The 14,057-nt window shown below is 36.5% G+C and overlaps 1 protein-coding gene across 1 annotated transcript in view; it reads left to right on the forward strand.

Annotated features, from left to right (window-relative positions):
• Positions 1 to 236: 236 nt before the first annotated feature.
• Positions 237 to 14,057, forward strand: part of PRR16 (proline rich 16) — a 212,335-nt gene continuing 198,514 nt past the window's right edge. Inside the window, exon 1 of the mRNA XM_036750452.1 lies at positions 237 to 440. Coding sequence (XP_036606347.1) covers positions 282 to 440 — 159 coding nt within the window. The 5' untranslated portion in view covers positions 237 to 281. The remainder of the gene's footprint in view (positions 441 to 14,057) is intronic.

Raw genomic sequence — 14,057 nt, forward strand, 5'->3', positions numbered from 1 at the left:
GTGTGCAAGAGTGGTGTGTCGGGCAGGCAGGCGCAGGCGCGCTGTTCGCCAGTCTGCAGCCCGGGTGCTCTCAGTGCAGTTTCTCTGGGAGTTGATGGCAGCACCACAGTGCGGCCGCCTGGCAGAGAGCGAAGCGCAGAGACCCGCTGTTCAGGAAGAGCCAAACATGTTGGGGGAGCAGGGTGGCTGCGGCTCTGGAGCCAGAGACCGGGGCACACAGCTTCCGCTTGGCCAACTGTCCTGACCTGCCTCCACTGCCCACCTGCCCCAGCCCCCAAAGTATGTCAGCCAAGTCCAAGGGGACCACCTCTTCCTCCTCTCCAACTGAGGGGCCACCGGCATCCTCCAAAACCAAGGTGAAGGAGCAGATCAAGATAATCGTAGAGGATTTGGAATTAGTCCTGGGGGACCTGAAGGACGTGGCCAAGGAACTTAAAGAGGTGAGAGGTGACAGGGTGAAGAGGGACTTCTGCGTTTCCCGTTCTTCTGAGTGTAGGGGGCACCCAGTCTCACTGGGAACTGCCAGATTTCTAAACTCCTGGGAAAGAAATAAGAAGCCTCCCGCAGACACACTTTCCTTGCTCCATCCCCTTCTGCGGAGACTTGTTACACTTTTTTTTTTTTTAATGGTGAAGAAATCAACTAGTGTTTCTATGCACCGGTGTATGGAGGTGTGCGAGTGCTTGTACGTGGAGAGGAGTGGGTGGAGGGTTGGAAAAGAAATTATCAGCGGGACTGGATAGGGTTTAAGATGTGCCTTTTCCTTCCGCCTTCTCGGTCATCCGATCCCTTTTTTTAATTTGGAAAGTCCGCTCGCTCGGTGCTGGAGGACGAGCTCCTTCTGGACACGCGGATTAGGCGTTTGCCTGGGGTTGGCTAGGTCGGACTAGGGACAGCTCATGGTGAAGCCTCGGCCATAAGGAAGGAGGCAGTAGTTGGGACAGAGGAATCCCAACCCTTCATATTTGAAAAGGGTCTCGGTCATTTCTTGAAGCATACTCCTCCACACCTCTCTACTCCCCCCGCTGCCTTCTCTTTCGATTCTTTACATTCATGCTGGGATACAAGGATACAAGGAGTGTGTGTGTGTGTGTGTGTGTGTGTGCGTGTGCGTGTGTGTGTGTGTGTGTGTGTGTGTGTGTGTTTACGCACGGTTCTTGTAACTTGGTTTCTCGCTTCTTGGAGTAGGGTAGCACTGGCGGATATTTCTATTGCCTTTTCTCAGTGGTTTTATTTAATCTTTATGAGAGGGCAAAGCCGAATGCCTTTAGGTCTGAGACAGCCGAACTCATCACAGCTCGGAGATGGAGGAGTGTGCAGAGTTACAGAAGAGCTGGGAGGGGCGGTGCCGGGTGACCGCCTCCGCTAGTGGGGCTTGGTTTGGCTTGGTTTGGAGCAGAGCAGAGAGCTGGCTTGGCTCTCCTATTGCTGCCGCTATACTGCTTCCTAATTGGCGCCCCCGGTTTCCTTCTCAGAGAGAGGATTCTGATCATTGGGTTGGCTGAGAGCTAAAATGATAACTTAAAAAGGTGACGGCGGTGGGAGTAAGCTCCTAAATGAGAGTTATCTCTGATATTTAATCCTGTCACGGTGAAATTTGTGACTGATTTTGGCATCTGGTCTCTAAATGTTACCCCTCACCCCAACAAACACACACACACACACACACACACACACACACACACTTCTTTCCTTGACTTGGGTAATAGCCAAAACAAAGATTTCCTCCTCCTACACCCTCTCCCCCCTTCCCTCAAGTCTGTTAAAACATCACATTCATCAACGTGGTTCAATTTGCCAGTAGCAAGTGTCAGTTCCTGTAGGTTAATCTGCAGACAGAAATGTAATTACCATGATTTTTCCCCCCAGTGGCAAATGCTGTTGTAGCTGAAAGAATAAAACTTGTCCGTTTTTCTTCGTATTACTACCTGCCAGATGGTTAGGTTTTAGGTTGAAATTTTACGTCTAAAAATGCTGTTCATTCTTTTGTTTTCTTTTTATTCGCCAACTATAACAGCCTCTTTTTTTTTTTTTGCTTTAGAAGCATGTTTTTTTTAATTAAAATTTGAACGCATTCCTTTCATTAGGCCTGTATTTAATGAAATAAACATTTGCTGTTACAGTGTTGCTGAGGATGTGGAAAAGCTGCAGTAACAATATGTGTTTTTGCTGTCTTCATAAGAGTAAGATTGAAATAAGAGAAACAGTCAATCATAAGTCCATATGTCTTTTAAGTTGTACACAATCCTTTACTTTATTTTACACAGCCTACTTTTAGTTTAACAAAATCCACATATTATTTTCTTGATATTCGAATCATTGCTTTTTGATCAATTGGAGTCTAGATGCCTAGTAAAGTTTTAACTACCTTATGGTCCTTTAAGAAACCTTTTAGTCTTGTGTTACATATATACATAGGCATGTATGTAAGTCAGACACACTCTCTCTCTCTCTCTCTCTCTCTCTCTCTCTCTCTCTCTCTCTCTCATTTCTAATGAGCTAACTAGCTGTCTTGGCAGCCTTGGCATCAAGTCATCATTTATAGGGGTCACTTTATTTAAACTAAGATTGCTTGTTAAAATTGGAAAGCTGGTGGTCTGAAAGAGATCAATTTGACATGAGCAATTTAGTTTAGAGTAAAGATATAAATAAAGATATGAAAAAATAGATCAAGTGTTATATCTATGAGAGAACATAATCTAATGCAATGTTAAGGAAATGAACAAAAGGAAAGTAAGCATAGATGCTTTCTTTGGTCACCAATACCCCGCCCCCACCTTGGGAGATGATTAATAATACAACATATATCAGTGTAATGCTGAAACTTTGAATGCTAGACTAGAATCTCTAATTCAGTGTTGTATTCCCAATAGTACAGTGTTTGCGTGTTAAACTGTATATTGTAACTTTTTAAAATATTGGTCCTTTTAGTTAAATGTAACATGAACTGTCACTATTTTGAGAACATATTTACAGAGCATATTTACCCTATGACATCTTGCAGTTGTCCAACATCTATCTTTATAAGTTAGGCTGCACATGCTACTGAGCATTGGCTTAAATTTATTTTTGATGGAGTGCCTGGAAACTTTCTAAATTACACTACTACCATATTAGACATATATAGTGCTAAAAAATAAATTTTGCTATAATCATTTGTAAACATTCACAAGAAATGTCCTAGAAGATTATATTTTTCTCCATCCAGTCTGTGTTTTCATTGCGGAAGAGAGCTCCTGCAGATATGCAGTTCCAGAATTTATAGTCTTAGTTGCCTGGGGCATTGCCAAGTTGTAACTTGCCTGTAATCACATTGACACTACGTGTCAGATGATAAATTTGAACCCAGGTCTTCCTGTCTCTGACACAAGTTCTCAATCCACTGTATCAAGCTGCCTTTCCAGTTTATAATTAGTATATATTAAGTGTAGACTGTCACATTCAGACTTTGAATTCTGGCATCATTAGTGACATGTTTTAAAACAGAAGATGTTTTGGCATGGATTAGTAAACAGTTCTTACTCACAAAGAACAGGATTTTTTTTAATGGTCATGAATGGATCAGTGTGCTAATTGCCATATGGTATTTTTTCTTTTCCACTGAGTTTAATTTAATTAAAATATAATATTATTTTTTAAAAATCTGCTTTTTATCACAATATAAAACTTCTGCTATGATCATGGAATTGAAGTTTTGCTTGCATTTTCCCTCAGTTGCATCAATATCAGTGTGAAAATAATCTTGTTTTCTTAAGAGCTTTCCAATTAAATTGATTTTCCTCAAGTCATCAAAAACATCCAGGGAGCATGGTAAAGGATATTTATCACTGCATTCTTAAATGACTAAAAACTAAACCCAGACTTAAGGTAGGTATCATAGGTGTGATTTATGATTGAATTCACTACCCCTTTCAGACCTCTTACATGAGAGATGAGAAAAAAATGGGAATGATAGGAACTTTTCTATGTTTTGGAATTTTATTTTGAGGAACTGAAAGACTATAAGAAAATCTGAATCTTTCTGGTGACCTCCAAGTATGTTTGTCTTACTAAAACATGACTTATTACATAAATTCAGGGAGGGTAATAATATTTCTCCAAAAAGATAACTAAACCCTGAAAAATCCTGATATAATGAGATTAGTTTATAAGGTTCTCTAGGACCAATCATATAATAAGAGAACTTTGTGTTTGGTAATCTCTTGATGATCCTTTTCTTAGGGAGTGGAAATAGGAATGAGAGTGCAGAAGTGAAAGATTAAGAAGTTCTTATTGAGTTCTTCCATGATTGTTAGGGGGGTGAAAGAAAAATGTAAGGCATGGACTTCAAGGGGCTTATTTTCAATGTGAGAAGAAAAGAGTAACACAAAATAATGTCAAATAATACAAGCAAATAAATTACAGCTAGATAGGGAATGTACTCTAGAGGACTATCAGTGAGTATTTAGGGGAAGTTTCCACAAGAAAGAAGGATTTATTTGAGCCTTAGAGGATGGCTCACATTCAGATTGCCATAGGGGAGTAATAGAAAGCAGCTCATCTGAGTAGTGTTTTTCTACATGTCTAAAGTTGAAAATAGATGTGAAGCTCAAGAGTATTTTGGGTGAATATAACCTGTTAACTTGTAGCAGGTGTAGGATAATCCATTTCCACTGAGAAATATGCGAGGATGAACTTCTTCTAAATATTGTTTCCTTAAAAATAGTGCCCAAGCAGTCTGACATAATCCATTTGCAGTTTATATGTCCTTCTCTGGGAGTTGTAAAGCAGAGAAACCTGCCCCCTGGGTTGGCTGAGTGGTATAATGAGAACTTTGGTAATAAGACTGTTTGTACTGGTCATTGGTGTTCATTTGGCACAGGTGCTCCTGTTGACAACTAAATGGACATGAAAACTTGGTATTCATATAATTAATGGTCATCCTCTAATACCCAAATGCTTTATTTTTATATAGCTATTTCTGGAATCATATATTCTAGTGTTTCTCTTTATTATTTTGGGTAAGAAAAGTATCCAAAGATGACTCTAACTCTAAGAAAGTTTGATGTTATTCATTAGCCAAAAATAAATAAATAAACAAACAAATGAATGAATGAATAAATAAATAAATAAACTGGCCTGGGTTTCCAAAGCTTTCCTCTAATCATTACTGTTACAAAACTTGTTGACTGATGGATGGGATATACACTGGGATTAGGTTTAAAATATGCTATTCATTTCTTTATTATTCTTTTATTTCACTTCTATGGGGGGCAATCCATACTTTCACTGCAAAATGTTATAATTCTAAAAACATTAATAAATCGTAATATGTTCCTTTTTGTCAGATATTCTTAAGAGCCTGAAGTCCTAGGGAGATATAAAGATAACAATAATCATGTTGGGAAGAAGAAAACAGCAACATTTCAATTTTTATAAAGCACTTTACATACATATTTCTTCCCTTATGGAGTTTACAATCATGTTAGTACTTCTCTTTTTTATACTGTATTATTTAAACTGTATTTAAAACTGTGCCATTAACCAATAGCTGCAAGACAGTTTTGGAAAACAGCACAAACAAAGTTTATTCAAATTGTGCATACTCTATATATTGACTGATAAGGCATTTAAAGAGAAAAAAAACTTTCTTGTATTATTTCATTTTTAGCCTCACAAACCTCATTTTGGGTGTGTGACCATTGGAAAATATGTGACAGTCCTGGATTTTGATACACTATCAAGCTAACTTGCAGTTTTGAGCTCTAAGAAAAAAATGTAGATGGCAAGTATGGTGGAAAGATCATGAGACAGAAACTAGAAGCCTCAGGTTTTTCCCATGTCTTTGGTTATAATCCAGTTTATGACCCTCCGTAAATGAAAACCTCTGGGTCTTAGTTTATTCATTTGTAAAATGAGCAGTTTATATGAAGCTAACACTAAAGTTTCTTCCAACTAAAATCTTCTGATTTTATGTGAATCTGATAGCATACTGCTACAAAGAGAGGTCCATGATCGCATATAGATCACATATGCCACAATGAGGATTCAGAATAGGCTGTTATTGGAAGAATACAAAACAACCATATTAAAATCTTTAATGTATTTCGAGTTTTACATTTTAAAAATGATGTTAATTTTACATTTTTAAATCATCCTGTCTCTCTTCATCATAGTCATTTTGAACATTCTTCTCTTCCAACAATATATTATCTTCATTCTCATCTACTACATTTGAAATCTTCTTTCCAAAGCAACTGTAGAGAGATGCAGGCGATATTCTTAACAGTGCAATTAAAATCTAACAGATGCTTTCCTTCTTTACCTTCACCTCCTGACTTCCCTGGCTTCCTTTCAGGCTAAGCTTAAATCCCACCTGCTATAAAAGGCCTTTCTTGGTGGTTGCAACCCTTTCCTCTCCACCCATCCCCTGCCATGTCTTTCCTCTGAGATTACCTCACATTTACACTTAATATATCTTGTATTCCTGGGATCAAGCATTATTATGTACTCTCTATTAAAAACATAAATAAACATTTGTTACTTTGAATTGGATTTTAATATAGTTAATAACTGCTGTTGTAAAATTATTTAGTAACTGACAGATAAATATGTTGATTAAACACAGCAGTGGTTCATAAAGTCCCTTATTAAAGAGAGTAGGACTAGTGCTTTTCATAAGAAAACCACTGAAGATTTTTTTCAATGAGTTCTCATAGAGCACAGAAGACTTGGAATGTGGCATTGGGAATGACGGTTTGTAATCAAGTATTTGGAGAGCTTCTCTGTGGAAGAGGGATCTGATTTTTTTCTGTTTGACCACAGAAGGCAGAACAAGGAACAATGAGTAGAAACTGTAAAGAAGTAAATTCAGGATCGCGTAAAGAAAACTATCTGACACTTAGAGCTATTCAAACATTCAATGGGCTGCCTCAAGTGAAAATGAGCTTGTGATCACTTAAGGCCTTCAATCAATGGCTTGAAATACCACATTGCTTTTTTGTAGATAGGACTTTGTTCCAGTAAACATTAGACTAGATGATTTCTGAGACTCTTTCCAATTTTGAAATCTATAACAGTGCATGATATTGAATTAACACCTAATTTTTTTTGTTTACCACAGATTTTGGAAGATAAGTATAGTCTATGTTAATTTGGACCAATGTAATATAAATTTTTGTCTTACGCTGATAAAGATATTTTTTATTAGTTGCTTTTTTGTTTCTTTGTTTGGAACTTCTTAATAACTGTCATTCATTTAAAGTTTTATAACATTTCATTTGGAAAATCCTATAAGATTATTATATTTTGTTTAAGTACTATACATACATATTCATGTATACACATATGCATATATATCACATTAATAATAATAATACTTAACACTTATATAGGACCTGCTATGGCACCATGCTAAGTGCTTTATTATTACATTTTCATTTGACACTCACAACAATCCTGCCTGAAGGTATCTACTATTATTATCCCCATTCTACAGTTGAAGATATTGAGGCAAACAGAGCTTATGCAACTTTCCCAGGGTCATGCAAAGTGATTGATGTTAGATTTGAACTCAAGTCTATCCTGACTATAAGCCTGATTTTCTATCCACTGTACCACCTAGTTGATTTAGGAAAAAAAAATAATTTCAGGAAATATTCTGTAGAACATTGTTGGACTTTTGATATGTTAACAAATGCCAATAATAATTGTCCTTGTTTTGCCAGACCACACAGTAATATAACTACTAAATCTAAGATGTGTTATTCAAATTAAAAAGAAAAGAAGAAAATGTATTAGTTGCCCCCCACCCATTTTGGAGCACATTGTTGCAATATCAGGATTGGTTTCTTTTTGAAGTGTGCTTGGAGACTGGTCATTAAATATATCCTGCTTCCATAATACATTTAGGCTATTCATAGAACCAGTTTGAAGTAGTTGTTTCAAAATTCAGGTACCAATAAAAATACCATAAAGAATGTTTCAAGTATTGTTGAAGTAATAATAAAATCATTGAATTATTTCTATTGTTACTTGAATTATATTTCTTTTCAACTATGTTGCTTTAAGAATCTCCTGTACTTAAATGAAACTACTTTGCAAAGGTAGAGATGCAAGGATAATTAAAGGATAATTTTAACCATTCATCATATACAATTAGCATTCTACAATACCTCCAGTAAGACTTAGCATAGGTCCTTGACCATTCAGATATTTCTTGAACTAATTATATTTAGGTTTCAAACACCAAAGACAGATTCTGAACATGAGAGAAATATTTCAGGATTTTTCAGACTCAAATTGGTGTTACTGGAGTACAGAATAGATTGTCTCTTACTAGTATCCTGCTGAAAAGGAAGATGAATTTTTTCCACATATTTAGAACCTACATTCAGAGGAACAAATGCATATCTAGAAAGAATTTTTCTTATTTTATTTGTATATCACTTTCATTTCCAAATATATCCCTACTTTTAGCAAGCCATCACTTACAGTAAAGAGTGAATAAAAGGGGGGTTATCAATTTAGAAAAAAAGAAAACATCAGTTGTCTAGTAATACCTATGACATAGTATATGCATAGCATTCCACCTCTGTAAGGAAATGAAGGAAATAGAATTTTTTTAACCTTATGCTATGACAAGAGAATATACTATCTACTTAATTTTAGTATAATGTTACTATCTATCTACCTAACTGCCTGTCTATCTATCTATATTACATTTTTTGTAAACAGCATTTACCCTTTTTGCATAAAGCTAAAAATTTCAGGCTTCAATGTTAAAATGAATCCACTATCAGTTTATTAGTGCAATTAATTAACAAGTATCTACATATCTGCTATAAACCAGGCACAGGGATTACACATACAAAACTGGTAGAGTTTCTGCCTTCCAGGAAAGCATATTCTACTAGATCACATGAAAACTGTAGCTCAAAAATAATATCTATAACCTATTAAATAGAATTCAAATTTCAATATTTGGCTTTTAATTTCTTTTGCAAACTGCCTTTCATTGACCATTCCAGCCTTATCTAACACATATATCCCATGTCCTTGCCAAACTGGACTGGTCACCATCGCATGAACGTGTTGTCCATTCACCCTCTTCTATGACTTTATTCATACCATCCCCATGACTGAAATGGCCTCCCATTGTCATTCCCCATTTGGCCAAATTTCAGTTCAAATACCACTAACAAAAATTAAACTGACTGCTAGTTAGTTTGAGGTAATTCTAATCAAAGGGACAGAAGTGGAATATGAAACAATGCCCTGAAGCATTATCACTTTTAAGGAGGTGGAGAAGATTTCTCTCCCTGTCCCTTCTCATCCCCCATCAGTTTTTCTTGGCAGGAGACATACTTATCTAGCAAGGAATACAGTGTAGTGACTCACATAGCAGAGATACTGAGTTCTATAGGGATCAAGCCCAGATGAGCAAGATATCTAGCTCAGGATCTCACATCCAGTGATAATGAGGCCCTGCAATTATGAATTTCTTTGGCCACATACATTTCCTACCTGTGCATCTCACTTCCATCATGCTCTTAAATTTGTTCCCACTATGCCCCCAGATATTTATTTGTGGGAGAGTGAATGTCAGTATTGTGTTAATGTTTTGTAGCAACTGTATTTACTTGTCCATCTTTGTAAATTCCTTTGCTAAAAGTTAATTGTGTCTACTCACAGATCATTAACAGGAAGCACACTGGTACTGGTAGGAGATAATGAGCTATGGTTTTAAAAAGCTGGCCTCAAAAGCTACTACTTTGATTGCTAATGTATCAACCATCCTATGGACACCCAATCCAGTCAGTTCTATTTAATGAAATAGAGCCATTGTGTAGGTATGTCCAAAATATATTTGATTTCCATGCACATTTTCAGGGACTTACTGAAGAGCCTCTTCATTCAGGAGAGTCTTCTTCCTGGATCCCTAGTAATGATTCACTGGAGAAGAATTAGCATTTTTTCCTTTTTTTGACTATTAATTAGGCAGTATTTCCAATTATAATGTGTTAATAAGTTAGAATAGTTTCTTTTATATAACTTTGGCATAGTTGGATATTTATGTACTAAGATGTATTGGTACCCATTATGAGTGTAGAAGCTAATGCCAGTGCTATGAATTGTTTTCATCTTTAGAGTCTTGGTTTTTATCTGTTTACTTAGAGCACAGTCTGGGAGCTCATAAATGTTTCCTTCCTCCCTCTTTCCCTTCTTCCTTCCCTCTTTTCTTTCTTTTCTTCTTCCTTTGCATCCTTTCTCCCTCCCTCCCTTCCTTCTTTTCTCCCTCCTTCCCCTGCATGCATGTATACTTACACACATATAAACATAAACTTACAATGCATGTTTATATGTATGCTTATATGCACCATATGTTCACACTTCTCTTTATGTGCAGATACATACATATGCATACAAATACACATATTTGTTGTGTATGTACACACACATATCCTGTCATGTAATAATTGTAGTCAAGCTAAAGAAATTCATTCATTGATTATGTTTGAAAGTACGTTGGAATAGATAATTTAGAAGGATTATGTGACATAAAGTAGGGACAATGCTGAGGATAGAAGATATATTATGGTGCTTCTTTTAGTTATTTTCTGGGCAAAAAAGAATTACTTCTGTCAGGACTGTCCCACTGAGGGGATTTCATTCTTGAATCCGTAACACGGGTGTTGTAGAAATTTTTGGTAAAGGGTTCCGTATATCAACTATGGCTTCACATTGTTATGAACCTATTTAGACCTAGAAACAGATTGACATGCAAAAAGCCAGTGGTTATTTTTTTTTCTACCCAGGGGCCACTATTCACTTGCAAAGATAATTTTAACCATTTATTTCCCCTCCTCTCCTCCATATTATAAAAGTTTCTTCCCAAAGTCAGGAATTCTTGAAAAAAAGTGTCTACTGGATACAAAAATATTTTTTCAATGAAAAAAACATTTTCTTGTGTGTACTAACACAATTAAATTGATGTCTTATTTTTCAACCAGTTGTTTGAGAAAATGTAGATGGAAGCCTAGATGTTTACTACTTCTTCAGTTTTCTGAGCCAGTAGTTTTAGCAAGCAATACAAAAGTTTCATTATAATAGTTTTATCCCAGGAAAGATATAGGATAATTCTGGGTAAACTTTGATTGTCATTGAGTGGTTGCTTTGCTTTGGTTTGATATTGCAAGATTTATATAGTGTTATATTTAGGTGGGCTTTAATAACCCAATGTTTGTAGCCTGCTTCCCTCCAAAAAATAATTGAATACTTATGTTTCCTTATGGAAGAATTTCTTCATTCACTTTTTTCCCCATTATGTGTGCCAAAGTAAGTAATGAAGTTTCATTTTATAAAGAGTAGAATTGGTTCTAGAGCATGAGGATTGAGCTTAATGACTGCTCTTTAAACTGAACCTCACAATTTTGAAATTTATTCTTTGCTTTTCTGAGAACTTTGTTGGGACATTCATATGCTGATTCATTCTACAAGCATTTACTGAGCACCACCAGAGGAGGAAGTGGAGGAAGAGGAAGCATAATGTGTATAGTAATTGATACAACACTTCAAAATTTGGAAGACAATAGACTTGGAGCCATGAAAACTGCCTGAGACCCAACCTGTAAGTTTAATATTGCGTCTAGGACAGCTTTTTAACTGTGCTCCCTTACTCACTGGTTGGGGTCCCCAAAGAATAACCAGCTACTAGGATATACGTATCCTAGTAGTTGAATCTAAGCCATTGTCTTATATTACTCATTGTCTCACACTCAAGTAAAGGTTGGTTAAAGCCAGGTTGTTTCTCCAATAATGAGCTCATGTAAATACCAGTAAGGAATCCAAAGGAGACTCAAAATTCATATATACCTCTGTATAAAAACATGACTCACTGATATCTTAGCAATTTAAGTCCTTTTAAAAAAATTTGTGGCATCCTCATGAAGTTATTCTTAGATGTGATTCTCTGCTCGACTGTGAGTATTGCTGACTTTCTAGAATCTCTAGCTGGCCTGTTATTCTTCTAGAGTTTTGCGTCTTGAAACTGACTCTATCCTGTGGTCACATACATACATACATATTCGCCTACATGCATATGTATGTAGGTATACATGTATATACATATGTGTGTGTATACAGAGAGATAGAGGTAGATACAGAATAGAGATAGATAGATAGATAGATAGATAGATAGATAAATGCAGTTCCAGAAACAAATCTGTGCCCATTGTCTTCTCTTCTGCTTGGACCTAGAGAAGGAGATGTTATCAGCTCTTATCAGTTTTGGCTTTTTGTTGAGTTAGGGTGTGTGGCTACCCCCTTTTAAACTCTGCAATTTTTCTGCTGCCCAATAGGTTGCTTACTTGGGCACATTCATCTCATCATTTTTTTTTTGCTTTTTCACTTCTCAAAATCCCTGACTACTAAAATCAGCTCTGATGGATTCTGACACTGACTACTGTCAGCAGTGGGACCTTTGATGGAAAACCAAAATCTCTCCATTTCACACCATCACTTGGATACTTAGTTTTGGTGTAAACATTTACCTAAGATCAAGAAAGTTAAAAAAGAGAGAAAAATAAACATCATGTATTCAATGACATAGCAGCTGGGTGCAGCAATATGATTTTCTGTCTACCCCCTTTCCTGGCAGGTTACAGAAGTCCTGCTTCACTCACTGTCAAGAAGGAAAAGAGAGTAAGGGATCAGTGGGGTCATCCTGTTTGTATTTGTATTGAGTTCTGGCTCAATACCTCATGGTTATCCACGATTTGAGCTCTTCAGCAAATTAGGAGATTTTTCATCACACAATAACAGCCCTCTGTGATGCATGACTGACTGGCTTGCCAAGGCAGCTAGATGATGCAGTGAATCAGGCCTGTAAGGAAGATCTGAGTTCAAATCTGGCCTCAGATACTTACTATTTGTGCAACTCTGGGCAAGCCCCCAAACCCTTATTTTCTTGAGCTCTTCATCTATAAAATGGGGACACATTAGAGAATGAAATATCAAAACACTTCAGTATCTTTGCCAAGAGGACCTCATGGAAGTTGTCACATAGAGTTGTACACAACTGAACAACTGAATAATGATGACACACAGGACTGGAAACATTCCATTTGAAATGTTGGGCTTGGAAGCAGGCAGGCAATATAAGTAAATGTTCTATGTAACCCACCAGGACAAGTAAATCTGAACGTGCTGGGCCCTCATTGACAAGTCCCTCCATAATACAAGCAATCAAAAATGAAATCTTAAACTTTTATTAACATGAGTAATTCAAACAAAAGTAGAGATAATAATTTGCTATCTGCTTCCCAGCATTGTTGCTAAAAAGACCATTTTTTTCCTGTATCAGCGTACATATAAATGCTGTATTATTATACAAAACTTTATTATTATACATAGAAATCTGATCTCTTGAAAATAGAGATTGTGTAAAAGCACAAGATTCACATATAGATAATTGTGATCTGATGCAGAATATGGTAATGATCATGTAAAGGGAACATAAAAAACAATTCAGGTAATGTGTCATGGTACGCTGGAAAGACTGCTGCCTTGTCAGGGGACCTCAGATTATCCACTTCTGCTACTTACTACTACGGTGACCTTGAAGAAATTACTTACCCTCTCTGGACCTTATTTTACTGATTAACAAAATAAGGGAATTGTGTCATATTACCTTTTCTGGTTCTAAATCTATGATCCCAATTGCACTGTCAAATTTCAATGCATTCTTCATGATTCAACACGATTTCTAAGTTTTTGCTTAATAAAACATTTAGAAATGGAATGCTACATAATTGTTTGGGAAGTGAGAGTCAGCCTTGGAAAATGGCTGATTTCAAATTTACACTCCTCCCCCCTCCCCCAGTGATTGGTCGTAAGATTCTAAAGTATCAAGAGGAAATGGCACTGTTCAGTGCTACTTTAATGAAATAAGGTTCATGTAATATATCAGAAGAGCTTTTGTAGAAAAATTCAGAATAAATGCAAAAGATTCAATGTGAGCCATCTGTCTTCTTACTAAAATGTGTTAAAAATGAATCATTTTTTTTGTACATGGTTGT

This window comes from Trichosurus vulpecula, chromosome 1 (genome assembly GCF_011100635.1).
Source record: "Trichosurus vulpecula isolate mTriVul1 chromosome 1, mTriVul1.pri, whole genome shotgun sequence".
In the NCBI taxonomy this organism is placed as follows: domain Eukaryota; kingdom Metazoa; phylum Chordata; class Mammalia; order Diprotodontia; family Phalangeridae; genus Trichosurus; species Trichosurus vulpecula.